At 46.9% G+C, this 27,742-nt stretch overlaps 1 protein-coding gene across 2 annotated transcripts; it reads right to left on the bottom strand.

The window, feature by feature from the left end:
* Positions 1–1,915: 1,915 nt before the first annotated feature.
* On the bottom strand, positions 1,916–22,235 carry WDR86 (WD repeat domain 86). Of its 2 annotated transcripts, none has more exons than XM_027450388.3 (7): positions 21,818–22,235; positions 20,586–20,893; positions 17,678–17,819; positions 15,816–16,248; positions 8,925–9,060; positions 4,900–5,003; positions 1,916–3,391 (listed from the first exon to the last, which is right to left on the bottom strand). In XM_027450388.3, exons 2-7 carry the CDS (start codon positions 20,746–20,748, stop codon positions 3,173–3,175), a joined length of 1,197 nt encoding a protein of 398 aa, XP_027306189.1. In that variant the 5' UTR covers positions 20,749–20,893; positions 21,818–22,235; the 3' UTR covers positions 1,916–3,172. The 2 variants fall into 2 exon arrangements, with proteins under 2 accessions (XP_027306189.1, XP_071889962.1); XM_072033861.1 differs by lacking the exon at positions 21,818–22,235 and adding an exon at positions 21,350–21,686.
* Positions 22,236–27,742: the final 5,507 nt, after the last annotated feature.

Here is a 27,742-nt window from a genome sequence, read left to right as displayed (position 1 = left end):
TCAACGTTGTGGAGAAGTACTTAGGTTTGAGTGCCTTTTATAGCACCCAGGTTTCTGCTCTGTAAGCACTCCTCTCCGCCTGGAAGGCAAGTTCACCGTGTTAGCTCTTCTTAAAAATGGTTTATTTACTTCCAGTAACTTCAGTCTCGCGGTAGAGGGAGCTCATGTCCTGCCTGCTCCAGGCAGAAGTGCTAAAGCTGGTGGGAGCACAGAAACTAGCCAGGCTCTTTGCTTAGAGGTAGGTCCAAAAAACTGAGAACCTTTTATGTGGTGCCAGTTCATTCTTACCCAGCAGTGGGGGAAATGAGGGCTTGCAGTTGTGTTAGGGCACACATAGTGCTGTAAGCGGAGCCACAGCCTGCAGCACGACAGCACCATTCCAGTTACGGACTTGATAGGCTTCAGTAATGGACTTTTCTTTTTTTCCTGGCTACCTTTGTCAAGGGCAGCAAAAGGCAGGGAATGATTACACTGTTAAGGAATTATTTGTATTTATTTCACATTTGTGCATCAAGACAAATGCTACAAAAACAAGGTAGTTTTGTATCTTGTCCTCATAGGTTGAAGCATTTCTTACAAACTGCTGAGGAAAGAAACAGCAACTGTTTTATCCCATTTCTATAGGGGAATGCACTGAGGAACTACTGAATGATATTGAGTAAAAAAAATATATAAATACACAACAGAATGGGGGAAAAAAAGTCCATGGACAAGGATATAACAAGAACTAGGTAGGAAAGCATGAATTTTTGCTTTCCTTCAGCTAAAAGGTTCACAAACCTACAGGCATGATGGCATTGCCTTATGCTAGCCCATAGGCATGCACTGAAGGCAGCGTAGACTGCACAGGGCTCTTTTCTCTTCTTTGAAGTGGCTTGCATAGCAAAGTGGCAATGACAGCTCGAGAAGTGCACGTTTGTCCTTGAGGAATTTAAAATTAGCATCACAACATGCGGTGTCTGCCAGAGAAGCCATTCCTCAGTGATGTAATTCTGCCAGCACTGCCCCCCAGTAACTGTGCGTGCAGTTTTAAGCCGGGCAGGAGGCATTGGCTAAAAGGTGTAGTTAATTTTGAACCTGTGCTTGAAGACGCAGATATCTTTAGCAGCAGGCAAAAGTGGTACTGACTCATTAATTCCGCTCTAGGAGCTCTGCATCTATTAAATCCATTTGTGACCTCCCTGTGCAGCTGCTCGGTGATGGGCTCTCACGTCTGCCCCAAAATGCCTGCAGTTCAGAGTTTTGAACACAAAGAACGTGCCAGGCCATCTGTGCAGCTCTGTCCATCTCTGCTGAAGGCCTGCTACTTAGCATCGATTCCCAAGCACCACACAACTAAACTGAGCTGCGTGCCGAGCCTGCACCCCCAGCAACCAAGGGAAACATTTCCCGCAGGGCCAGTGCCAAGCTACAAAGGGGCCCGCCGGAGTTACAGGAGAATTAGTGTACAGTATGCAGATGCCCTCCAAAGCTGGTCTCTTAGCAGGCGTTTAACATAATTAGAATGTTCTTTCCAACTAGCTGCAGAAACCCGCCAGGTAAGAGCTAAGGAAGCTGCTCAGCAGGAGAGGCGAGCACCGTACGCAGCAGCACTGACAGCCCTGACCCAGCCATGCAAGGCAGGGCTTCAGCTGCTGTGCATGGCTCCACATCACACGCAATTTTTCCTTAGTACTATGCTCTTGTTTGGGGCCAGTCACCCCTTCCCCTGACTACAGACACTGAGCTCGATCCATCTGGTCACGGGCAGGAGGCAGGAGAGCTCCGCAGCGCGCCTGCCTGGCCCCAACACTGCGAGAAAGGAAAGAAATGTTTTTAAAAGCGTATGTTTATTTTTCCATATTCCAGCCATTCTTTGCTGCTGCGTTTCCGCAGGCGGCCAAATCCTCTCCAAACACGAGTAATAAGCAGGCAGTTATCTGTAAATGCCACATGTTTATTAGTCCATTCTAAAAAGGAATTACAGCATTTTTTTTTTTATCTTGCCGTAGTACAGAATAAATAAAGCCATAAAAATAAAAACATGTGGGTAGCTATTTTTGTACTGGGTCTACAAAGAGCTATATCTGCGAATAGAAAAATAGAAGAACCCTTGTTTATTCATGGCTCAGTGGTTATCAGAAAGGAATGAACCTGGAAAAAGACTGGGAGAAGTACCCTCGACTTCAACTGCTTAGCGACGCTGCCAGCAAACCAATGCCAGGCATAACCCTGTAAGGAGGTGAGATGACATCTAGAGCTCTTTCCTGCATCACCAAATAAATCTTCCTGTTTTGCCTCAAAAACATGCTCAAAACTCCGCATGGATGGAGGGAACATCTTTGGTGCCCATGGAGGATGCCCAGCTTCCAGCCCTGGCTGTGCCGAAGCCCGTCCCAGACACATGTAAGGAGTTTCCCATCTGGGAAACTGTGCCTGGGGAAAAACAGGTGGTTGGCAGCGTGTGCGCCCCTGGCAGCGCACACGAGAAGCACACGGGGCCACTGCTGCTTCCTTTCTGAAGCGTGAGAGCTTAAAGGAGGCTCCTACGAGGCGGCTGGGAGGACAACTTGCTGTGCCTTGGCCCAAGAGGTCTGAGGTGTGGCTTGTTCTCTCATTTAGCAAGTTATTCTCTGTCCTGATGCTCTCAACTTCCCAGAGGTGTCCAGCCTGCTTTAAACTCCTTCCTGCTGGGCCGTATCCTCCCACCTTCATCGGTCTGATCAGCAAAAAATTGAGCCGAAGGTCAGCCTTGATCATTGAACTCGTAGTCCCCCTGCAAGGCATCTTCACTTGCTACATTCGGCTGGACAGAGGGTATGTGAGCAGGCAACAGGAACAGGAGGAAATGCTTCTCATTAGGTACCAGACAGGCAGAAGGGTGCAACGCCTCTGTGCCAGAGAAAATTGGAAAACAAAGCAGTCGGAAATCAAGTCCTTAATTACACACCCAGCACAGAGACATCACCTGACCCCCCCCCTGCTCCCAGTACTGCTCAGCTGAGAGTCAGCTGGGGGGGGTGGCCTGACTGGAGTCCGTCTGCCAGTCCCAGAGAATCAATCCCGGCTTCTAAAAGGCTCGAGCAAAGCAGTTTCCCATCTCTTCTTCCCAAGTTCTGGGTTACATGGACACAGTGGTGCAGAAAACAAAAGGTTCAGCTTTGGTCATGGCTGAGAAGTCCCTTCCGGACAGTCACATGAGTTCAACGGTCTCGTGGTCGCCGTTCTCCTGCTGCACCATGCAGCCCACTTTGTTGTTGAAAAGACGAGAGAGGCTTCCCTTCTGCGAGCTCCTGCCCTGCGCCGACCTCTCCTTCTTCAAGCGCCTCTTATTCCTCTTGCATATCCCCCGGATGTCCCAGATCCTTAGCGTGCCGTCGTGGGAAGCCGTGTACAGCAACTCGTTGTGGATCTGCAACAACAGGGTCACACAGCGTCAAACTGCACGGCTCCGAACGAGCACAACCCAAAATCAGAGCGAACGCAGCTTGAACCGAGCCTTAAGACCTGATAACTCGTCGCAGGAGCCAGTATAAATTATCACGAAAACGGCTGGAGTGGGATGAGATGTTACCAAGTCGTTTCTCAGCCACTTCACAGAGCCATCAAATGTAAACAGCAAGGGTTATTTATAACTTAAATCTACCAGAAAAGCAACGGGGAGCTAACTTCTTAGTGTCAGTGTAGGCTGGAGCTGGGAATTTCTGTGCTGGTTTCAGCCTGCTGGTTTTGAAGCTGAAGCTGAAGGCAGCACCGAAATCAGCACTGGTGGGTAGGTCAGGAATTGCTCTCCTTACCTCCATCCTTCCTCTGCAGTATACAACCTGCACAATTCCCTCTCTGAGATCTTTTGTTCTTGCAAACCTCCAGAAATTTAACCTCAATGCTGCCCTGAAGTTTATGTTCCTCATTGCAACATTCTCTCCGTTGGCCGTGTTTCCAGTTACCCCCCTGCCCCCAGAAGAAAGCCATCGGCCTCGTTCATCCTCCCCTTCCCACACCGGTTCAGATTAAGGTCGCCACTTCTCAGTCCTCTCCTTTCCCGGGATGTTTTGCCCTTGGGAATTAAATTACAAAAAGTACAGAGTCAAGCTCTGCTCTCATCAGTGCTGCGAAGTGATTCTCGCAGCTGTTACCCAACTTCACCTGCATCCAGATGACCCTTTGCTACAAAACCTGCTCAACATCCAAGCATTTGCAGTTTAAGACCAGCTAGCCACGTGCTAATTCAGAAAAAAAACATACAAGAGGATCAAGTATGTACGCTTGGGATCAGCTCCAACAGGAATTTCATCCCCTCTCATTTTTCTTTTGACCTTCAGCCTGCCAAAAATGCTGACAGAGTCTCGTGTTCTTCATCAAAATCCTCATCCTGTGCTTGGCTTGTACCGAGAGCCTGATGTGGGGAAATGTGGATCTCCCAAAACACCCAGGGATTCAAACTTTCCCTCCAGGACTCCTTGCAGTGTAATTTAAACCACAAAACTGGTCTTAGCACTGCCCACAAGGATTACTAACGTCCCCACTTTTATACTGAAACGCCCGTAGCCCTTGAGGACAACGTGCGTGCAACTTTTGAAGGGCTTCAATTAACTTCCAGAACATTTTTAACCCAGCAGCAGAGACTCTTCCCTTTGTCTGGTGGGAGGTGGACCAGGTATCAATACAGAGCTGCTCTGTCATCTTCATACCTATAGAAAAATATATGCCGGAGGCAGTATTTTATTATTTTATATAGAGTTTTATAAGGTTTCACTTATCCTCAACAGAGTTTTTCTAAGATTGCATGGGGAATGTTTGAGTCTGTGACGCTTCATCTTATCCCAGCACAACGTCACAGGGAGAAGAGCCACAGCAGCTCACGGAACCAACGAGGGAGAAATCAGAAGCGAAACCCCAGCAGAGAAGCCCCTTTGGTACCTGGATGCAGTTGATGATGAACTTGTGTCCTCGGAAGATCTTCTGCAGGACGCCGCTCCTGGAATTGAAAGCTCTGGCGCAGGCATCCCCACTTCCTGTGAACACTGCAAAGCAACCACACGGCATGGCACGAGGCCAGGCGTGAGCAGCCATGTAACACCAGTTCACACCAGTCCACAAACCTTCCCAAAACCAGTTCACAAAGGACCAGGGCATATCATCATTTGGCCTTAGCCTCTTCTCAGGTAGAGCAAGTTCTGATCATTTTAATTTCAGCCCCTGCACGCCTGGCTTCATTTGTAGTCTTCAAACACTGAACTCCTTCCACACATCCCTTTGTAGCTATTTCCCATTCTGATCAGATGAATTTGGCCCCAGCTTCATCATTTTACATATTTTCCCCCATTTTCAACCAGAAGCTTACTGTCAGAACATCTGTCTGTCTCTGTTGAAATACCACGGGTAGGTCTGGCCTCGGAGGTGAGGAGCAGGTGCAGGCAGCTTTATGGGAAGCTTTATAAACTCTTCCAGCGTGGTAGATTTCTTCAGCTAAATCCTGCAGCTTAGGGTCTTTGCAAGCAGCAGAGCCTTTAAGCGACTCAAGGCCTAGGCTATAACCTGATTCGGTACAGAACTATTTGAGGATTTGGGCTGTAACTCTTCTCTTCTAGGTCCTAGATATTGTAAATGTGCCGCAAGATTTGTGTTTTTAAACTAAATTAAGCACGAGCAGGGATTTTGACTGAGGATCAGGTTTCCGCAGCGTATCTTAACATGCTCAGAGAACAATTTCTCAGCTCTTCAGGAGCTTCACGTTAGACCCCTGGATTTGCTGCAGCCAGGAAGCGTAAGACAGTATTGAACATTTAGGCTGTGTGCTTAGCATTATGCCCCAAAAGGAGCACATCTGCATGCTTTAAGGGTTACAAACTGCCCTTGTGAACAGTTACTTTCCCTTCACTTACCCCAAATTCCTCGAGTTTATCTAGAGATAAAAATTTCAGATGTGCAAAAAGCAACATACTCACTGCTCCCTGCCTTTCATGGCTCTGCAAAAGCCACTAGCGTGGAAAGCCTTTTACAGAACTGAAATGCCTGAGAACAACAGATTTCTGATGTCTTATCTTTTGGGAGAAGCTGGGCAATGGATTTCTAAATAGATGTGAAGAAATTAGCACGTTGGTAAATTAACACATGGTAAATTCAGGGCTAAAGTAAGAGATGAGAACGGGCTACCCACTGCCACCAGCTTTTCAGCTTCCCATTAAACAGCAGGAGGCTGGGTACTTTGGGGTACACCTTCAAGAAACATCTGGATGTGGAAAAATCTGCCTCATTTTACATGGGCCTGCCTAAACTCAGTTGCCAACACAATCCTAAAAAAGCATTTGTCCCATTCTGCAAAGCAGTAACACCAATGTAAAGCACAGAACAAGGTATTTTTTTTTCAGTGAACAGGAATCACTTAATGCCTACTACACACAGACACACCGAGTAAGAACCAATTAAGAGTTGTTTTCGCTGTGCAGCTGTCAGTTTGTTTCAGCTATCAGGATTTTGCTTTTGACAAGCATCCTTTACGTCTTTTGAACTGCCACTCTAGATTTAGGGAGCTTCTCTACAGCTCTGAGTTTTAGAGCTGAGCTGTTGATGTAACCCAGATTCAGCATTTAAATATGGTTATATGTGCACCTCTGTGAAACAAGCAATTAATATATAAAAATAACAATTCATTTTTTATAATTTACTTAAATTTCACAGTATCTTGGGAGGGTGGACAGGTTTTAAATGTTCCCTTGGGAATTTTGTGTTATGAAAAAAAATAAACTGAATTAAATTTTTAATGACCATGCACATACTGCAGGAGAGAAATAACCAAGCCAATATCATTAAGCTAATGAAGCTGAGAACAAGCTTTAATATTCCCCATGCTATTAATTACAGAAGCGTACTGAGGAAAGCCACTAAAAACATATTCTGATTATTTTAGGCTTAGTTCTCAGATCTGTCTGGCCTCCCTATATGATAGAGAGACATTTAGGAAACACGCGTGTATTTTTCCTGCCCTCCTCTGACTACATTTCCTTATTTACACTGTGAAATCTTTGAGGCACCAAGCCTGTGGGTACTGATCAGATAACAAGCAAAAAAAATTCAGATCTTCTAAAAGAAAATTACCACTTCTCAGCTGATATTCTTTCTGTCTTCTTGGGCAGGTGCACGTGTGACATAAAGGATAACAAAGTTAATTTATCTGGAATTATTTTCTCCACGTTTTTGAAAAGCAGCGAATGCACGCACAGTGCCCATCTGTCCTAGGTGAGCAGCTCGAATTTCAAGCTACATTAACTCTAATATTTGGTATCGAGTGCATACGCCTTTGATCACTTACTTACCCAGTAGCTAATAGCTGTGTTTCAACCACAATTGCAGCTATTACAGAATTGCATTACTGTAACACAACCAATCATAGTATATAAATTCATTTTTAGGGGGAAATTTCCCCTTTCAAGAATTAAAACGCATCTGGATTATTATTCAGTCGCAGCCCTAGCATTTTCCCATGACGTGTATTCCACCCCTCAAGTGGAAGGATTCAATTTGCCCTGTTTGACACCTTTACTATTTCTGCATCTGATTTAAAAATGAGATTTTTAACTAACACTACACACACTTCTCTCACACTATCAGGATGTTCTTCACAGGTCTGACTAAATGCAGCAACAACACTGCCTGCATTTTGAGAGACTGTGAGGGAGACGCAGCGATGTGTACGGCAGGGACAGGGCGTGGGGCTGAGGGGGAAGAGAAAGAAAGCCGCAGGGTTGGTGGGGGTGGCCCCAGATGATTAAACTTCTGTCTGAGCCTGACTTTCTTCTTTTGAGCAATAATAACTTTGCAGCATAAGCTCAGACCCCTTTCCCTTCCATTTCAGCCTTTTAGCCACCTGCACAAGTTTAAATCAGCAGCAACTAGAGCACGGGGCAGTTCTGGGAGCTGAAATTAACCAGAAATTATGATTATGATAACTATTTTACTGGAGGCTGGTAGTGCTGTGGGTCTATTAAAAGGAAGGCCAAAAGAAAAAAAGGCTTACCTGCTAAAAATCTAAGTCTACCTCTGGGTTTGGTTTCGTGTTGTTTCCAAACACAATTAAGCAATGAGTTCAGTTACTGGATGATGAGTGTGGTCAGGTATTTGGCCGTGTCCAACAGCCCATTCATCACCATCATGCCAATAATCTTCCAAAAGAGTTATTAAGGCCCAATAGCAACCATTCAGTTGGTCTTACGTGTTGGTTGCAGAGCTGAAGTACAGAAATCACAAGCAGAAAAGCTCTGCAGTTTCAAGAGCAGCTAAAGACAGGTATTCCTTCACTGGGTGACATGGATGGCAGAGAAATACTTGTCTGGGAAGTGAATGAAGGCTCATCAAGCCAAATGTCAGTGGTGGAAGAACAGGCTGATAAAAGCAGAGCCGTAGCCTTGCAACCCAAACCCTGAAGCACACAGATGGCATGCAGAAGGAAAACCAGCCAGGAGAGGGATTTGAAGAGATTTCTTGGTCAGAGCATGTTATGTGGACTTGAGATGTGGTTGTGGTTTAGGACAATCCCTTACACAGCGCTGACAGGGTGGCAGAGGCAGGCACAGGGCAGCACTTTGTGTCCCCAAATATGCAGCAGAAGCAGACTGACAGACATCAGACTGGTGAAGCCAAAGCGTGGCCGTACAAACAGCCCCCAGACAGCTCTGGATCCAAGCCCCTTCCCTTCCTAGCAGAAATAAAGCAGCTGCCCCTTCACATGCTGGAAGAGGGAGGTGGGAAATGATGGGAAGATCAAAGCTTCTCACATGGAGCAGCACAGCAGAGTTTGATACCGAGCACAAAACATATCTGGAGCTGAAAAAAGCAACGGTTTCACAAGCCTTCGCAGCTACAGTGTCCTCTAGGAACAAGCTTTGATCAAAGACAAACATCCACAAGGAGACAGGGGATTGCTGAACACAGGAAAGGCAACTTACAGATGCCAGCGTGGTATTTCAAAGTGCTAACGCTGTGCTTGTGAGCCTTGTAGGTTTGGATTCGCTCCCCAGTGTCCACTAACCAGCACTTCACCGTCCTGTCCGCGCTGCCTGAGTACAGGTGCCGGTTCACTAGCTGAAGGGAAGAGAAAAAAAAAAACATCAGCAAGAGTCTCTCAGGCCTGCTGGTGAGAGAGCTGTGCTGCAGTGACTCATCTGAAGTCACGGCTTCTGACTGAACAGCCTCAAAAAAGGGAAAAAAAAACACAACAAACCTGCGTGGCAGTCTCTGCAGAGCTTAGCTGACAAGAACACTTAATTAAAACACTTCGTTTTAATTAAAACGAAAACCCCAGAACAATCTCGAGTAACAAAAAAATGTAAATTCAAAATACATTTCCACCCAACAGAAACCCAAGAATAACAGGATCGCTCTGCTCAAGGTCGTTTGGAAACGCTCACTCTTCCTCGGGTCTTGTACCTTTGTTTCCAGAAGTCTTTTTGGACCAAGATTAGATGATTAACTGTTCTCACACGGGTTTCTAAACATCTTCAACCAGATTTTCTCATGCTGGGAGTGCAGAGCAAGCTTGCCTGTAAAACCCAAAGAACAGCTCTTCGTGGATGGCTGTCATCCTCCACCCTGTGAGCTCAGCAGTGAACGAGGTTGTTTTCTCCTTTCCACGCAGACACAGCCAAGGGAAGGATTGCAGGAGGGAAATTGAGACAGTGAGGACGTTACCGACCCATGCAAGGCTGTGAAGCCAGCTGGTATGCACTAACAGCTTCGCAGGGAAGCCCTCTGGTGCAAAGAAAAGCCTTGCATTCAGCTTTCAGCTGAGGAAAATGAGCGGAAGGTTTCAACAGGCACAGTTCCACGGAGCTGTGAGCCCAGGCTGAGAGCTGGCCCACCACCTGAAGGCAGGAGGACAATGTGCTCTCACAGGAACCCTTCAAGGTAAGATTCAGAGACTTGTGGCAATCTGTTTCAAAGGTACAGAGAGCCAGGAGGGAGAATCCCAACTCCCCAGGGACACAGGATTTATGTTAAGGAGGAACAACACCACGGTTCCCCTCCCCACGCACAGATCAGAAGGCTCAAGGGACTGGCAGACACCTGCAGGAAACCAAGCGCAGAACAAATGACAAAAAACTGGAGCTGGGTCTTGCTCTGAGGTCACTTTTAAGGGGGCTGGCTCTTCCACCACCTTGCATTGTTATAAACCCTCCTTCTCTGCTCTTTGCACGCTGTTTCTGCCAGGTTGAAATGTTTTTCGCCCTCTCCCACCTCCATCCCCACTCCGTAAAGGCATCGTTCCTATCAGAAATCCCATCAGAAATCCCCCCAGGTGGAGCAGCCCGCTGGATGGCACAGACCAAGCCCAACAGCAGAACCATGGTGTTTGCAAAATGCAGGGCACGAAGGAGCTGCTGGTGGGGAAACCCAGCGAGAGCCATCAGCTCAGGGTGAAGATGCAAATCTGATCCACCAGCAGCAGATATCTGAAACAGTTTCTACCTTAAAACGGAGCACGCTGCCTTCTCCACCAGAAGGCAAGACCATGCTGTAGCTTTGATGGGGGCCAGGCTTCCCTGGTACCACCACTGGCACCCTATTTTGTGTCCGGGCATCCAGGTGCGCTCATTTTCAGCAAATACTTGTGGGCTTGCAGCCCCCCGTCACAAACTACCAGGCCTTTTCACTCCCCTCATCCCAAAAGGCTGCAAAACCCCTACCCGATTCCCTATCCCCAGCCCTATTCTTAGTGAAGCATTTAACTTCTTTATGATTTAAAAGGAAAAACGTAAAATTTCACCCAATAGATTTCCCGAATATACCCCAGCCTGTCAGCTATTGGTTTCCAAACGATCAGGAGAAAGAGTTACACGCTGTAATCTGCAAGTGCCTGGAGAAGCAGGGATATTTTCAGAGCTGTATTTCCCTTGGCTGGCTTTGAAGCCCTTTGTTCCCTTTGGCTAGGAGCCCGACAAAGTTCCGGACGAGGCAAAGCATGGCAAGGCAAGGCAAGGCCACCTGTGGCAGAGCACACAGCACCCGAGGGACTCGCAGCTCGGATACTAACAAGCTGAGTGGGCATTTCAGACCCGAGGAGCTTCAAAAGAATAAATAATAATAAAATAAAAAAAAGCTGATGACAATCAGATGCCCGGTTTTAAAGCCTGAGCCAGACAGAGGGGAAAAAAAAAAAATCACCACGTTGATAGCTGTAATTCTGGCCTGTTCGTTTTTCCTCGTTGCTTTGAGGGACTTTGCTTTGCACCAGATGCAACCCAGACACCAGAAGGAAGGAAATTCGTCTCAGTCCTTAGCCCGAAGTCCTGGAGGTGTGCTGGTCCGTGAAGAAGCTCAGTGAGACTGGTCTCTAAGCTGCAAAGATACAGCAGTGGCAAAATACAGGTTGCAAACACTGAAGCATTTCCAGGTTTTACTTAAAACTGCTCATTTTATGCAGCCCTGCTGGTGGTGGCAGCCCCTAGACACGCCACAGCTCCACCAAACAGCAAACCAAGGGCCGGTCTCTCAAGGCAGTCCCAACCCTGTTGCTCCATGGACTTGGCTGAAGTCAATACTTGCAACAGCTTAAGACAATTTCCACCTGTGTGAATGCCAACAGCACAGCAGCAGAATTGTTAGGCAGGTATTTCACCCCGCAGCTTCCAGGAACGGACTTTGCTCTCCCCATCGTGTCTCCCGAAATTGTGTAAGCCACAATTTAGCCCCCGACCGGCCGCCAGGACCTCGAGTTCATGTCGACCCCGTTTCCCACTGCCAGCTCATCCTCTTCGTGGGGGTCGGCGTTCCTACAACCTGTCAGCTGGGTCTTCTGCTCGCAGCTGCTTCCAAGTCAGCAATCACCAGCTTGGAGCAGCCTCAAGTTACAGCTCTGCGAGCCTTCAGCCGAGTTAGACTTTCAGGATCCCATTCAAACCACATTCATTTTAATGAGCTAAAGAACTCCCTGTGGGCAAGGGATTGGGTTTTGTTTTTGTTGTTTTTTTTTTTTTAAACTGAGAATCCATCTAGAGTGAGCTCTCTGGTCTGGCTGTTAAAGAGCATTTTTCAACTTCTTCGGTGCAAAGCAATGGTCCTAGAAGCACGACCCTTTTCTAAAGGTGTTGTACAAGTTCAGATCCCTCTAATTTGTATCTTCACCCCCTGATGAATTATGCAACGAATTACAAAACCTACGTGCACTTCATTCAGTTGATGTGACAAGGAAAACAATTCTGTCCCCGTGCTCACAACAGTTAAGCGCACAAGCGGAGTTCAGGCAATGGCTTTGCTCAAAGCATTCTTTTCTCCTCGCCAGCTCGGAGAGACGACCAAAGGGAATGTTCCCAACAAAGGATCTCTTGCAGGAAAACCAGAAGCAAGCCCTTGCCCGCTTGTGTTCATTTAAAACTCCTTTTGCAATTCTCATCCTCGTGAGGACGTTCCCTGTAGCATCCAAGCTAAATACCAAGCTGGATCATTTTCCTCCTGCCAGCTTCTGGCAGCACAGCTTTTACAAATACTCGGCCTGAACAATCGGCAAACGACAAAGCAATCCCTGAGAACGATTTGCAAAACCGCTTTGGAGGCGTTTGGAACAACATACACAAGGAAATATTTAGGCCAGGGTTACTGCAGACGGCCACGTTAAGGAGAAGCAAAATCGATTATTAATTACAAATAGCAGGGCTCCGAGTTTTTTAAGTGGAAGAAGCAGAACGAGCTGCGTGATTCCTCTCAGCCCACCCTTGCTTCTTCCCCGTTGCTTCCTATAAAACCTCACCGCTGGCTCTCGGGCGGAGAGGGAGCACGCAGAACAGCTGCTGGCCCTCGCCTGCCAAGCTCTCGACGCGCTGCGGGAGAGCAGGGAGGGAGCTCTGGCTGCCGGTTACCTCGCCTGACTGCCTGAGCTGCCACGGCACCGAGCTCGGACACGATCCTCGCAGCAGGCAGCGAGTCTTCTGGGAAAACATCAGTGGAAGCAGGAGGAGTGGCAGGAGGGGAAGCTGGAACCTGCAGCGGAACGATGAGGGGAGCACAGCACGTGCAGGACCATCAGCCTGGGAAGGATGAGGCACAGGAAGATGGGAACGGCTCGCTCTCTTCACTCCATCCTCCAGGATCTCCAAGGAAAGGGGAAAAAGGAGAGCTAAAAGCTAACCAGGGCTTTCTCTCCTAGTTTAGGATCCTCAGGCTCCTCCAATCGATGTACCTAAAGGATCTCAGAGCAACCGAGGAACATTCAAAATCCAAATGTGTCCACGGCATCACCTCTCTGCTCTTCATGCTGGAGGAAGCAAGGTGGAAAACACAAGCGTGCTTTGTGCTACCTGCCCAGAAAGGCTGCATCCACGCTACAGAAAGGCTCCTGGTATTTACTGGAAAGCAACGGGAACAGCCCAGGCCTCATTTCAGCAGTTCAGAGCATCCCGGGGCACTCCGGGTAATGACAGCACATTTTAAAGTTGGGGAAAAACACGGTCTCGATATCCAAACTTTCCCTGTCCTCTGGCCAAAGTCATTTTCGCAAACTTTTTGAAAGGTCAGCCTGCCTTCAGAGCCTTTTTTTGCATAAATAAAATGAAAACAAGTACTTTTTTTTTGCCCCATCAGTCTCCTCACACAAGCATTTACCAGCCGGTGAGGAGGTAACAACCGCCTGTAATTGCTGGGACCAGCTCTGCTCCTCCAGGACAGGGGAGTAAAAATCTGGGGTAATTAGCAGCTCACTCTTCTACCCCGAAGAAACCAAATTACTGCCAACAATTAAAACTGCTGGCTACCGGGAGGGACTCGCAACCACCTCCCAGCCTTCCCTGGCCCACTGTTAGAAAAATGCTCCTCTAACTCCCTGACACAGATTGCAACACCGACACAAAGAAGCCCTGGGCAAAGAAGACTCCAAAAGCTTTGGGAGAACAAAAAGTCGTTAGGACAAAGAGCAGAGCAAAAAAAAACAACAAGAAAAAAAAATAATAAAAAAACAAATCACCTCTGTTCAGGATGTTTCCCTTCTGTTGTACCACCTTTGAATGGATTCTGGTGACTGACCCTTTTATAAAAGGCTGAAAAATCCCACGTGGGCTGCACAGAGAGGCAGCCAAGTGGAACAGAAGGGCTCGTGTTGAACCCAGTGCAAAAGAGGAAGGAATTAGGAAGGATCGACGGGCTAAAGCTGTTCAGCAGCGACTCTTCAAGCTGGGGTAGGGTTTAGAGGCCTTAAAACTGCGGGCTCTCCGTGGGGCAGCGTGTACTCAGCCTCAGACACCAACCGGCAATGGGCTCCGGGAAGAGGATCTGGCCAGGAGCGCTGCCAGCACAGCCTTGGCAGCAGCAGCCCTCCTCTACCCCGAATTGTTCAGGTTTTCCAAGGAGATGTGTTGGGTTCGCCTTTCTTCTCCCCCCCACAAGAAGCTGTGTTTGTTTAAAGCCATTGTTTAACTCCGTGCTCACGAGCGGAGGAGCACTGCTCATTCTGGAGCATTCAAAAAACTTAATTGAATTTCCCAGGCTTCTGGGAGAGGGTGAAGCCAGTTTTGTCTAACGATTTTAGCGAGAGCCCAATTAAATTAAAGCAAGCTCTGTCCTTGCCAATCTGTGCCTCGGAGAAGGGCAGCAATTAAGCAGCAAAACATAGCGTGACACTAGGAACAGCAGCAGCTTTACTTGAGCATCCTCAAAGACATGACCACGGTATCTCAAGCTGTAACACCCAAGCAAGACAAAGATTACTCCAGGGCATCACAATTTAGCTCTTTTCTCCTTTCTAAGACTGCAGGAAAACAGAATTCCTTCAGTACCACTGGGTTTTCAGTCCATTAGTGTCGGCTGCGACCATCTTCTTCAGAAACAAAGGCAACTTTTATTGCACAGCTATTAAAAACAGATACTGCAGCCTCCCTAAAGGAAAAGCTGGTAGGGCCATAAACAAGCAGAGCAGTGAGAAAACTATTGTCTGATGGAAGTTAATATGACACATCTATTCAAACACATTTTTTCCTGACCTGAAATTTAAGTTACAAACCTCCTTTAAACACCCCATTCATATTTTCTGGTGAATAACGGACTTTGCAGGACAAATACTTGTTCCGTGGTTCCCCTTTTCCTTCTTCATCTCCTTAACCCCTTTCCCTCCCCTCCAACATTAGCAAACTTGGCAACATTCACCACCAAATACTGCAAACAGAAAAATAAGGTAGTTTTTCAAGTCACGCTGATTTTTTTCTCCCTCTTTCCCTCACTATTTCCGATTTCTCTCCCTCAAGCTCTACTTCTCTTTTCCATTTTCCTTGCCCGTTCTCCTGTTTGGCCATCTCTTTCTCAGAATATGTTTGTGTGGTTTTAACAGGAGGATTTCTTTCAGCTTTACGCTCTCCTAGTATCTCCTTGCCCATAATTTTGGGTTGTTTTTTGGTGTTTTGTCCCTTTTTTTTTGGAAGGTATCTGCTTTACTCTGATTTTTACCCTTCCCTTTTTAAGTTATCCATCCCTGTGTCTGGGGACGGGACTCAGGTTAAATTTCTTCAGAGTTTGGTGAACACAGACCCTACATAACCCTACCCATAAGAACAGCGCTCCCTGCTAACCCCACATGAATTTCAAGACCTAGGAAGCTCGGAATAAATACTGAGGTAGAAGTTAAACCAAGACAACCACTAGAAGTCAAGAGGACACCGTAACACGTTTCAGAGAAAGAAGAGTTGTTCCAAGACCACAGAGCACGATTATTTTGTTATTTCATGAACGTTTCACACTCACCATTTATAACCTGTCTCAGAAGAGCTTCCATTCTGTGAATGGAAGAGAAAATTGAGGCCCACGCAATCAGGATATGGACACCCACTTCAAATTGCTCTTGAGAAGGCCTCCGCTCTTACCTCTAGACAAATTATTGATCCTTGGTGCTCTTTGAACACTTTCAACTGCTCACCAGTGACAATATTCCACGTTCGAATGGTGTAATCCGTGCTGCCAGAGAACAGCTCCCTGTTTGGTGCGTCAAGTATAAGGCATAAAACAGCCCCAGTGTGTCCCAGCAGAGTCTGGTAACAGCGCCCGCTGGACACCCACCAGACCTTAACAGTGCAGTCCGTGCTACCTGTCACCAGGAGGTCTCTGCTCACTTTCTCCTCCTCTTCCTCCTCCTCCTCCTCCTCTTCGAGGACATCCTTGGAGGAGTAATGAGCTAGAGTCAGGACACAGTTCCGATGGCCCCGGAATTCCTGGATTTGGTTCTCCTTGTCCACACTCCAGCAGCGGGCTGTCCTGTCATAGGAGCCACTAAAGAGATAGTCTTTGGCAACCAGGATCCTGTCAAGAATAACATTTATATTTATTAACACTATCACTCTTTTGACGTAATCTGATTTTTTTGTCCCAATTTTCCTTCCAAGCACACTGAAGTTAGCAACAGTAGCGTGAACACAACACACGTAACTCTGATTCAGCCTGTTTCAAACACATTATTTAGCAACAGACATTTTTCTACACTTTCTACTCTTTTCCAGCAGCACCACTACTTTTCGTAAGTTATACACGCTAATTAACAGCTGTTAATTTGTTAGGGGCAGTGTGGGGGCGGGTAGTGTCGTGGTTTTTCTGCGTGTTTTTGTAGTTGGTGGTGGATTTTTGTTTTTACAAAAAGCTCATTTTTCTTGATAAGTGCGTATTAGTATTTCTTTACAGATAATTACTTATAAACTGACCTACAAAAATCGCTTGGAATTAAACTACAAAATACATTCCAAGAACCTGAACTGTAACTAATGGTGTAGGAATACAAACATATTTCTATCAACAGATAGAGAGTGCAGAAAAAAAAATTTTACAGCTAATTTCTCATACTGCAGGATCTTAAAAAGGGTAGAGCAAGAGCACCCCAATTCTAACAGGACTAAAGAGCAAACTAGAGATTGCAGCTCAAGAATTCAGCTCACTGGGCCTCCGCAATAACGAGCTGAAGCTGCACAAACACATAACGGATAACAGAACAATCTCTGCGGTTCACATTTCCCAACTGGAGATAGGGAACATTATAACCTATCTCCTTTGTCAGCTGAGTTTGGTCCTCTGGAACCTTTCAAACTGGCAACAAAGACTTATGAATAGGGAACACATTTCCCCATTTGCTGATTCAAGCAAAATCAGGCCAGTGCCAAAACACAGACAGAGCCAGCCCTTCTATTTACAGGATCCAGCTACACATCGTATGGGTTTTGTGTTCGTTAAAGAACAAAAAAAACACACATAAAAAGAAATCAATCTTTTACTGCTCTGTTTGTGATTAATTAAAACCATCCCAGCGATTAAGAGGACTTTACAATGGGCCGATCAGTCATGCACAATCAGCTTCATACTAAACTTCATGTGCACGAGCAGGAATAGTAACTGCAGAAACAGCCCCGACTTTATGCCTCTCAGTGACTCAAAGGCTTGACGTGATGTTTTTACATCTCTTTATCAGAAGCATCTGTTATCAATTGAATAATTTCTTGTGGAATTTCATTCCTAGCACTGGATTCAATTCCCCTGCTGTGTGCCTTTCATTTCTCTCCTATCTGCTGTCTGTGGATGTGTCAGCACTGTTGCTAGGAAAACGAATCATTACAGCACAGAACACGTGTAGCTCGCACTCAAAGGTTTACACAACCTATTTTATTAGCGCGGTAATGGAAAGTTGCAGTAAAACGACAACACACATGGTAACAGGAGCACAATGGAAGAACTGCGTGGAACCAACCTGTTAACAATTGAGGTGTGTCCTCGGTAAATGGCCAGGCACTGGCCCGTCACCACGTCCCACTTCCGAATGGTGTGGTCAGCGCTGCACGTGAAGGCGGCCTCGTTCTCTAAGTGGCAGAAGGTGATGTAGCTTTCATGCCCTAGAAACAGGAACAGAGAGGTACAGACATTCAACCACAGTGCACGCACGCAGGGCAGACTAGGTGTGCTCTTCAGCTTAACCAAAAGTCCAACAAACGGACTGAAGCCCTAGTTTTAAATGCACAACCATGTTCTTCACATTTAAGGATTTGTGTAAAACACAACGTGTTTAATTAACAGTAGAAAACTCTGCTTCATTGATACAAGGATCAAGTGAAAAGGTAAAACAGCACAGTTCCACCCATCAGGCAGCTCGTATCATTTTATAAAAGCATAGTGAGCTGAATTAGTAACAGTATAATAAAATTCAGCCTACTGGAGTTTAAAACTCATTTTAAAAATGGGGGTGGGGGCTGCTTGTTTGTTTTAAATAAAAAAATGGTTTGGCTTTCTTCTGGTCAGGAAAAAAAGGCTGCATTTCAACTCAGCCCATTATCAGGACACAAACAACAATCCTAAACTAAATCATGAAACTATGAAAAAAGGAAGAGACGTGAGCCTTAGCAGCAAGTTTAGTTTCACTGTCCAAGCAGAATGAAACACAAACAAAAAAATGTAACTAACTAAAAGTCAACCAGTAGTTTCCCCACCAGGACTAATAACCTGAGTGAAAACACGGTTTTCAAAACATCAGTGCACTTTTAGGAAACAACACGGAAAGAAAGAATACAAGCAGAATTATTTACACAGTAATCAGAGTATGTTGGGAATTTACTGTTACAATAGGCAAAACCGCTACACTACAATTTCATGCTGAAAAATATGGTAGTGAAGAGGAATCTACATTGCAACCCGAGGCTTCTGTTGCTGCTTTGCAAGATGTGACGTTGTTTTATGAAACATAACTGCATTTAAAACCACCTTAGGATTTGGGGCCCGGCTTTGTCCAAGATTTCTTCTGTGAAATATTGTCACCAATCTAGGTAACTGATGAGATTGTTACCTAGATTTTACCTCTTACACTTCTTCGTATTTATATATTCAGACTAAGTTTTCAGACCAGAACTGTTTCTTCTGAAGTGTCACAAGAGAGCCCCAGACTTTGGCTGAAGCCAGGAGGCCTTACTGGGATTTAGAAAAGAGAAAAATATTAAAAGGACGAGCGTGATTAAAGGGAGAGAAGTGGACAAAGACACTAGAAAAACAGATTCGTGTTGTACAAACAAGATACTAAACAACTGAGGGAAAGCAGACTGTCCAGTAAAACACTTAGGTTCGCTGACTGCAAAAATGTGATTTTGTTAAAATTCCTGTACTTCAAGAGCCTTTTAGTAATCAGCAAATCAGAATCCACATTACAAAACACACAGGCTTGTTTTCTCTTAAGCAAATTCGCCAGATGTCAAAAATTAAACAGGCCTGTAAGTAGGACTGTAAGTAAACTATACCCATCCTCATATTACTTGAAAACGTTTTGCAAAGCAGCTTAAACGGGGCAGGTTTCAACCACTGGCATTTTTCTTGCAGCAGCTTCTTCTAATCCTGCCCTTAGAAGATCAAAACAGCATTTTGGTTACTGAAATAAAGTCTGTCAGTCAGATTTTAAACATCGATACGACTTGAGCCACACAAAGGATGCCAAAACCCCCTCTGGCAGACAGGGTCTGGTGATGGTCTGGTCAAAAACAGCCACCACAGAAGTCGGTCAGTTATGCTGTGGTGGAAGCTTGAAGCTGTGCTACAGATACAGGTTGATTAGTAATTATGGCTTTTATAACATGAATTTACACAAAAATTGTGTGAGTGCATGGATACAAAATGCATACAATTATCTGATTCAACTGACAGCTCACAGACAATCTATCCAACCTTCCTTAAAGTTTACCCCCAAAGCAATCAGTTCGCAGCCAGATTCTGAATATCCAGTATCCTTATCTTTCTAGTCCAAAGTTAATTAGTGCTTTAAATGGATTTCTGACCCTTAAGAGCAAATGCAAGGAGTTTTCCAGGAGACAGAACTATGGCAGGATGTGGGGGAAAAGACAATACTCTATCATTAGAAACAAGCAGACAAACTAATAAAAAAAATCCAAACAATGTTTATTTTTGGAAGAAAAAAGGATCATAAATTCCAAACGTTAAGAGCTTCCTTTTTTTTTTTCCTTTTTTTTTTTCCCTGTTTTAAGAGAAAAAGAACACGAGTGAGTGAGAATACAAACATAATCTTTGTTCCACAGAGTGACCCCTCATGACTGGGTTCTGCAGAGCTTTTCCTCTCCTTTTAATTATTCAAATGTTAGTTTAAGGATAATAAATTTTGTTAATAATGTAAAAACAATTTAGAACGAAAAAGCCCAGCAGCTAACATTTCTGTGTCAAATGTAAAGTTCTGTGGGGAAAAAAAAATCTTATTTATTAGTTTCTTACCAGAAACTTTAGTTTCTGGGTCAAAAGCTTCTAAATAAAGATCATCTGAAAAGTGAGATGATTAAAAGGACCAAAAAAAATAGAGAGACAATAATAAGAAGTCAGGATTTCATCAGGTTGTAAAACAGAAGGCTTCTGGAAGAAGACAGAAGTTAAACTGCTGTGTTCCACACCCTGAGATAAAAGGATCCATGCCTTCAGCAGTGCTGGTAACCTGGTTTGGGTTGAAAGAACTTCTGCTTAACATTACTGCAACCAACCCTCAGAAAAGCCCAGAAGAAAACAAGCATGATTTTGGCCGCGCAGCAGGCAGCAGGGACTGAAAGAGCCCAGAACACACTGTGTGGCCTGTCCCAGGCTCCCAGCCTCAAAAAGCAGGCGAAAAGCAACCGCCCTACCTTGGAAGTGGCCGTGGCACTGGCTGTCGGCCGTGCTCCAGAGCCTCGCGGTGCCATCCTCGCTCCCTGTCAGCAGGCGCTGCCCGTCGGGGCTGAGGCTCAGCCAGTTGATGCCTCCTTGGTGATCGGCGCAGACCTTGACGGCGGAGCCGCTGTTCCCCATCCCGGCGAAGGCAGCAGAGGCTCGGGGGTCAGCTCATGGGCGCTGGGCACCCCCCTGGAACCGCCGTGGATCTCCAGCCGTCTCCCACCGGCCCACTTCAGCCATTACCTCAACTCTGAAAAACTCAGTTGGATGGTCCTGACTCCTGTACGGGGACACAGAGCGGGGAGATAAGGACGTGCCGAATAACCTCCCCGAATCCCATAACCTCCCCTGTGGACACATTGCTGCCTCAAGCAGGATGCCGTCAGGCTCTCAAGCACCCCTCTCTCCACAGAAAGCCCCACTGTGGAAGATGTTTTTCCAACCTCTCCTGCCCCTTCTCCACAGGCATCCAATCCCTTGGGAGAGGACCAAACACTCCCAGTCCCACAATGTGGGCACCTGGAGCCCTGTGCTGAGGCAGCGGGGCGCGCTTCGTCTTTTTAAACCACCTCAAGGCTGAAGAGGAGACGCCTCCGAGCAGGGGGGTCCCAACCCCATGGGGGTATCCTAACCCCATGGGGGGACCCCAACCCCATGCAGCCCCCAGAGCCCAAAGGCGCTGCCTATCCCCGTCCCCCTCGTTCTCCCCTCAGCTCCACGGCCACCACGGGCTCACCTCAGGGACCCTCCTCGCCATCCCTCCCACACGACCCCCGGCATCTCTGCCCCGGGCTCGGCTCTTTGCGAGGGGAACGGAGCCGTAGGGGGACTCAGCTTCTCTCTCAGAAGGATGCACCCCATCTCCCGGCTCCGTATGTTTTTTTTGGGGAGGTCAGAGGGGAAAAAACAACCGAGGTGCTGCCCGAGGGGGAAGAGGGAAGGGCTCCCCCCGCCGCCGCCGTGCCCCCCTCAGGCCACCCCGGGGTGGGTCCCCGGCGCCGGCTCTCCCTCCATGTTAGCGCCGCTTCCCCCCCGGGCGGGAACCGCGGCCTCTCCCCGGCCCTCTGCCGCTTCCTCGGAGCTCCCTCTTTGTGCTCCCGGCACGGCAGCCCCCTTTTTTCAAGAAAAAGAGGCACCCCCAACAAAAAAGAGGCGCCCCAAAGCTTCCCCCCCCCCCCTCCACGGGGCTGTAGCCGCCCCTTACCTCTCCTTCCAGTCACCCGGCGCTGAGGCGGGGGGGAAGAGTCGCCGGGGCGGGAGGGTCGTTCCCAGCTGGGACCCTGCAATGACCGCCCTAAAAGCGCTCGGATCCCACACCCCCTTCGCCCTCACACACCCGCCGAGTCCCCGGGCTCGTCCTCGGGGGGAGGCAGCGCTTCCTGCGGCACGTTTCGCCCCCTCAGGCTGCCTCCCGGCTCCGCGGCGCGGCTGCGCCATTCCCCCCCGCCTCAGGGCGACCCCCGGGGGGCAGCGGCCCCGCCGCCGGCTCCCCGGAGGGCAGCCGCGCTTCTTTTCCTCCTTCCCCTTCCCAAAGGCTCCAGTTTTGGCTCCCTCAGCCCCTCCGCCTGTCCCCCTCTCCGTGCTGCCGAGCCGGGGGCTGGCTTTGAGGGAAGCCATCGCCTTTTGTTCCTCCTCTCGCCCCCCCCCCGCCCCCTCCTCGCCTTCCCCGAGGACCGGCTGAGGTTGGGCTTCTCCTCACGGGAGCCCCAAATATCCACGTCTTCCTGGGAGCTTTTGGGGCTGTTTCTCGTTTAATGGGATCCCTCATCCTCTCTGCCCCATGGGTGAACCAGGCTGGCGGCAGAGCCGATGACTTCGGCCTCAAAGTGGGATGCGGGGTGGTGGGGTGGGGATGCTACAAAACGGGGCTCCGCTGTGCCAGGAGCGGTACAAAATAAAGATAAGAAGGGTCCCATCCCACCACAGCATAATTAAATGTATAAAAGGTGAGCCCATGAGGTAGAAAAGGTGGTGAGAGCCCCCAGCAAGGTATTGGGGGAATCACACACGGATCCTGTTGCCCAAACTAGTCAACTATGAAACGGGCAGCTGAGGAACCCGTGCTGCTAAAAACACACTTGCAAAGTAGGATACGGAGCAAAACCCCACTTTTCTTGTCTCCCACTCCATTAAATCAGAGAAGCACCTTTGCACGTCAAGTCACCAGCCTTGAAACGGGCCCGCCAGCTCCATTTCAGGCTGTCGTGTTCGATCTGGAGGTTCACCAGACATTGAACAAGACAGCGGCCCCGCTCCTGCGTGATGTATTTCAGTGCGTGGGCTGTGCAGAAATGCATGCATTAAATGGATACTTAATGGGATATTTCATTTTGCACAGCGCGTTCTGGCAGACGTGGAACGGAGCTGATACGTCCCGCCCAACACCAACACGAGATGGTCCTGACGCTGCTGCCGGCTGTAACCACACGACCACGGGGAGGCTCACTGGAGATGCAGCTGCAGATTTGCGTTTCGTGTGGCACGGTGTTGCCGGCCAGCCCTTTTCTGACGGCAAGTCCTTCTGCACCATCCCTAGGACGAAGGCTGCACGCTCAAGAAAGTAGCGAGTAACTTTCGGGTGTGAGACATGAGCACTGGGTTTCTTCCCTCCTGGATTTCTTCCCTCTGAAAATCACATTATCCGTGGAAAGATATTTTTTTGGATATGTCGGCCTGGGAATCGGCTGCTCTCAGGGAGTGTCCCTCACCATCTGCTCGTACATCTGTCAAATCCACTCACAAACCACTGCCCGGAGTCCCTGTTTGGAAAACTGTAGGATAGATTAGCACTCCTTTTTTATTTTCCTATGCCGGAGTGATGAGAACACAAGGGAAAATTCAGATGGAAGGGGTATTTTGTTAGGTGGGAGGCAGGTACGTACATTTTAAACATAAACATTTTAAATCTCCAGGGAAGGATGAGCTGCAGGGGAAACCCTTGGCCACAGCTCAGGAGGCCGTGCATTGACTGCAGGAGCCTGTGGGAACAGAGGTTGTGCTGTTCCCTCCCCCTTTTTTTAAAGCCCTTTTAAGGTTTTTTATTATTATTTCAAATGAATATTTCCCTCCTGTGGTGACTGATGAAAGAATCTGAGCTTTTGAACATTTTCATGAATATTTATTCATTTTCTTGGGGCTTTTAATATTCTTTTTCTATGACTTTTATCTGCTTGAATTTCAGATTATGTTTCTTTATTGCATTTGTATAGTCCTTTTTCCATTTTTAATTGTCATGAGGAAGGCAAAATAAAATTATCAGCTGTTTGATTTTGCTCTTCAGGGCCCAAATCCTGCAATGAATCCTTTGTCATCCAGACACACAAGCACAAAACTCAGTGTTGTTGGTATACATTTCACTTGTCATTCTCCAACAATTTTCTGTTAGCTATTCACATAAATATAGATATCTGCATCCACAGATGCATGAGCTGCTCCTGTAACATCCAGATAAATATAAAGCTTTGAGAAGGCATCTAGATGTTTGTGTCTAGATTTGCACTACATGATTTGAGGGCTCCAATGGCTATTGCTAAGTTTAGAGCCAAGTTGTTTAAACTCTTTTACCAGTTACCGAGGAGAGGCAAGTGCCTTCCAAATAAAGAATTTTATAAGGGGAGGGGATACGTCTATCCTTCAACATGGACTATGCTAGGGGTCCAATATGAGCAGGTTCCTAATTCTTTTCCATTAAGTAGGATGAACTGGGACCTTTGTCTTTAAACCATTCTTTCTTTCCAACACAGCTTCAACTTCTGGTGTCTCTGATCTGGTAACAACACGGTGCAGGGAGATTCCTTAAATCACCCCCAAGAGAGTAGATGATCAGGTGGAAAAGCCTCTACCAGCAACCTTCATCCCAAATTACTTGTATTTAGGGTCTCACTTGACAGACCTTGACAAGCAGTGTAGGCTCCATCTCATGTATAGCTGTAAAATGTAAATGCTGAAGAGCACTTCCTATAATAAGACTTGAGTGATAATGCAAATGATTTCAGTAATCTTATTGATGTAATTTGTGGGGGACGGAGAACAGGCAGCTCTGCCACCTCCCCCTTCTCAGGCTTTGGGTATGTGGATGGAATTGCAATGGTCTTTATGGACGACAAAGGCACTTTTGTTCTGTCAAAGAAGCAGAGCCAATAATGCCCCAAAGAAGTCAGCACCAGAGCTCCGCTCACCCGACCAAAAACAAAAGAATAAAGTGTGCAGCAATGCAAATTATCTTTCTTAGAGGATTAACCCCTTCCTCCACACAAACCCCTCCACATTCCCACAGAAGGACCTTTATGGCTGCCAGCCTCTTTTCACCGAACCCTATTGCTCTGCTTCAGGCTATCAGCGCCAGTCACCATCAGATTGGTGGATAATTAAGCATTGCTTCCTCTTTCTTCACCTCAGAAAATCACAAAAGCCAACCAACTCGCTCCTGAAAATACTGTCTGGGTCCCAGAAAATTGATACTGGCATATCCTGCGCTGATTTTTTTTAATACCAACCACATCGTTATAGTGATTGAGAACAGTTAACCTCAAAAGGCCGTGTGGTGTCTCCAGTGGCAAAGTTCCTCACAGAGTAAACCTAGTCTATACTAAGAAAATTTCTCTACTAGGGTTAAATTTGATTTTAAAATTGATCTAGTTTCGCTGGTACAGTGTAAATAAAATTTAACCTTAAACGGATTTCAATGTAGCTTCCACTGGTTTGATTGAATTCAGAAAGTCATCGACGTCTAAATAGCTTTGCTTGCATTAAGGGTTGATATTGGCAAAGGCAGATTGATTTTTACATGGATTTAATTATCAGAGCTCGAGCAGATGTAGCCTTACTCTGAAGGGATGGGGGAGCAGCAGTCAGCACAGCTTCACAGCCCCAGCAAGTGCATTGAGAGGAGCTGCTCTCTCCTCTTCCCTGCATCCTTTTGTAGGTTCAGTAAGAGCAACGCTCAACTTTTCCTGGCAGAGCCACTCTGCAGCTAAAGGATGGGCACAGACCTTTGTGTTAAAATGCAACAGCATAGCTTTGTAGGATAAAATGTCTTGATTTCCCAGCCCGATGCCGCAAGTATGAGGGCAAGCCAGATAGTTCTCAGCTCTGAAAGGAAATACCTTTTAGGCAACATGTAATCAGCCCGTGGAACTCATCGCCACAGGATGCTGTTGTGGCCAGGAGTTTCACAAAGAAATTCCCTAACAAGTCATACCAGCAGGACCCTGCCAGCCCTCAACATTTACCGGAGACCGCCGTGTAGCTCCAGATCCATGTGGGGCTGTGCCCCCGGGTCACAGCGCAGGGGAAGGCTGTGACCGTGCCTTACATCTGGGCTGGGTGCGAGATTTCATGGGGCCTCTTTGAAAGGAAGGGCTGGTTTGATCCACAGCCCAGCTGCAGTCTTCTTGCCATGGTAAGGTCTACGTGTGGGATCAGGGGCTCTTTCGAGCAGCCCTCTTACCACCCAAATAGGAAGCGCTGTTGGTGTAGGGTCCCTTCCCTTGTAAGCAGCACAGGCAGGATGCTACTTGCCTGCACATCTCTCCGTGATGCCCAACAGAGCCAGGCTTTCCACTCCAGAACACGAGTGCTGTGTGAGGTATTGCTTGGGAACAGGACTGAAGAAGCTCACATGGAGGTTCACAAAAAAAAAACTGCAGGGCTGGCAATTGTATTAAGAAACACCAAAAAAAAAAAATCATTTTGGAAAGTATATTGACCCTCCCTGTTCGCCTGCTCTGGAATTTCTTGCATTTTCCCAGGGTCATCCAAAGGCCTTTGGAGGCTCTGGGCACCAGGCTCGTGTGTGCACACAGTCTGAAGCTGTCCTTGCAGACTTCAGACCCAGATATCACAACTGAAAGCAGCATTTCGGTTCCTTCTGAACCCTCTGTAACTGGCCTCTGTTACAGGCAACACTGCATGCAGGTGACAGATCTCCCTTTTGTCATTTAAATGTGGATCCTTTGCAGTTAAAAATCTCCCAGGGTGCTCAGAAGTCTAGCTTGGGTATCAAGATTTAGCAAATTCCCCCTACAGGGATAAAAAGATGGTTTGAAACTGTCACATAGCCCAGGATTTCCTGTAAACGTCTACTAACTTCTTTCGGTTTTTAATCAGATCAGAAGCAGTGGTTTCCAAACCGTTCTTTCAAAAAAAAAAGCTTGGTTTTCTAGGTTTTCTGTTACGTCTATAACAAGAATGCCTCTCAGCTAAACTCAGATACATCTCTGCCGTCCACTGCTACTTTACCCAGCTGGACGGACTGCTCTCTGTCAACGTCAAGAGTCTGAAAACCTGAGATTTGGAAAATCAAGTGGTATTCAGTGAGCTAGGTTAGGTGATGGTAATATTGATGGTAATATTGGGGTCTTAGCACCTAACCCCTGTCGGCAATGGGAGTTTAGCCACGAACTCTCAGGGAGGGTGAATTGACTTTTTGTTGTGATGAACTGATGGCTTTAAACCCACTGCCGTGAAGGAATCTTATCTTGCTGGCTCAGAAAACAGATGTCATTTCCTAGAAATTTTTAAGATGCTACATGCCAGGACGTGCAAGGTCTTTACTGTAAATAGCTTTCCCCTCACGTAGGCTACAGATGGCAAGGTCCTTCCATCGTGTCGCTGTATAGTGGGAACTTTGCTGCATCGTTCAAAATCATAAATATTTACAAAATTGCAAAATAATGGTAAAAAGCTCATTTTACCCTCTTCCCTACTTTGATGGGAGCCCTGCTGTTCCTTCCAGACGGTAAGCTGGCCTCTTGCCCAGACCATATATCTCTTATGACAGACTCCTTAAGGACCACATCTACATGGAAGCCAAAAGAAATCTGTCTTACTAAGTGACACAAGACCGACTTGCTGAGCCCGATTCTGAGCCTGTCTTAACTGATTTTGCCCTGATACAACTCTGCTGGCTTTGACTGCATCAATCCAGATTTATACTGACGCAGTCTGAGAGACTCTTGACACTGGTACAAAACCCCAGATTTCTAAAAAGATACAACCAGTGACCTGTGCAGTGTTATAACAACTGTATTCACATCTGGCCTCTAAAAGATTTATCTGTTTTTCATCTGCCTGGCTGTCAAAATTGCTGTGCTGCCTTAGGTAAGGGAGGATCGTTCACGATCTCTTC

Source organism: Anas platyrhynchos, chromosome 2 (genome assembly GCF_047663525.1).
Source record: "Anas platyrhynchos isolate ZD024472 breed Pekin duck chromosome 2, IASCAAS_PekinDuck_T2T, whole genome shotgun sequence".
Classification (NCBI taxonomy): Eukaryota; Metazoa; Chordata; class Aves; order Anseriformes; family Anatidae; genus Anas; species Anas platyrhynchos.
The sequence above is the reverse complement of the archived record's forward strand: the minus strand, read 5'-3'. Positions and strand labels throughout refer to the sequence as shown.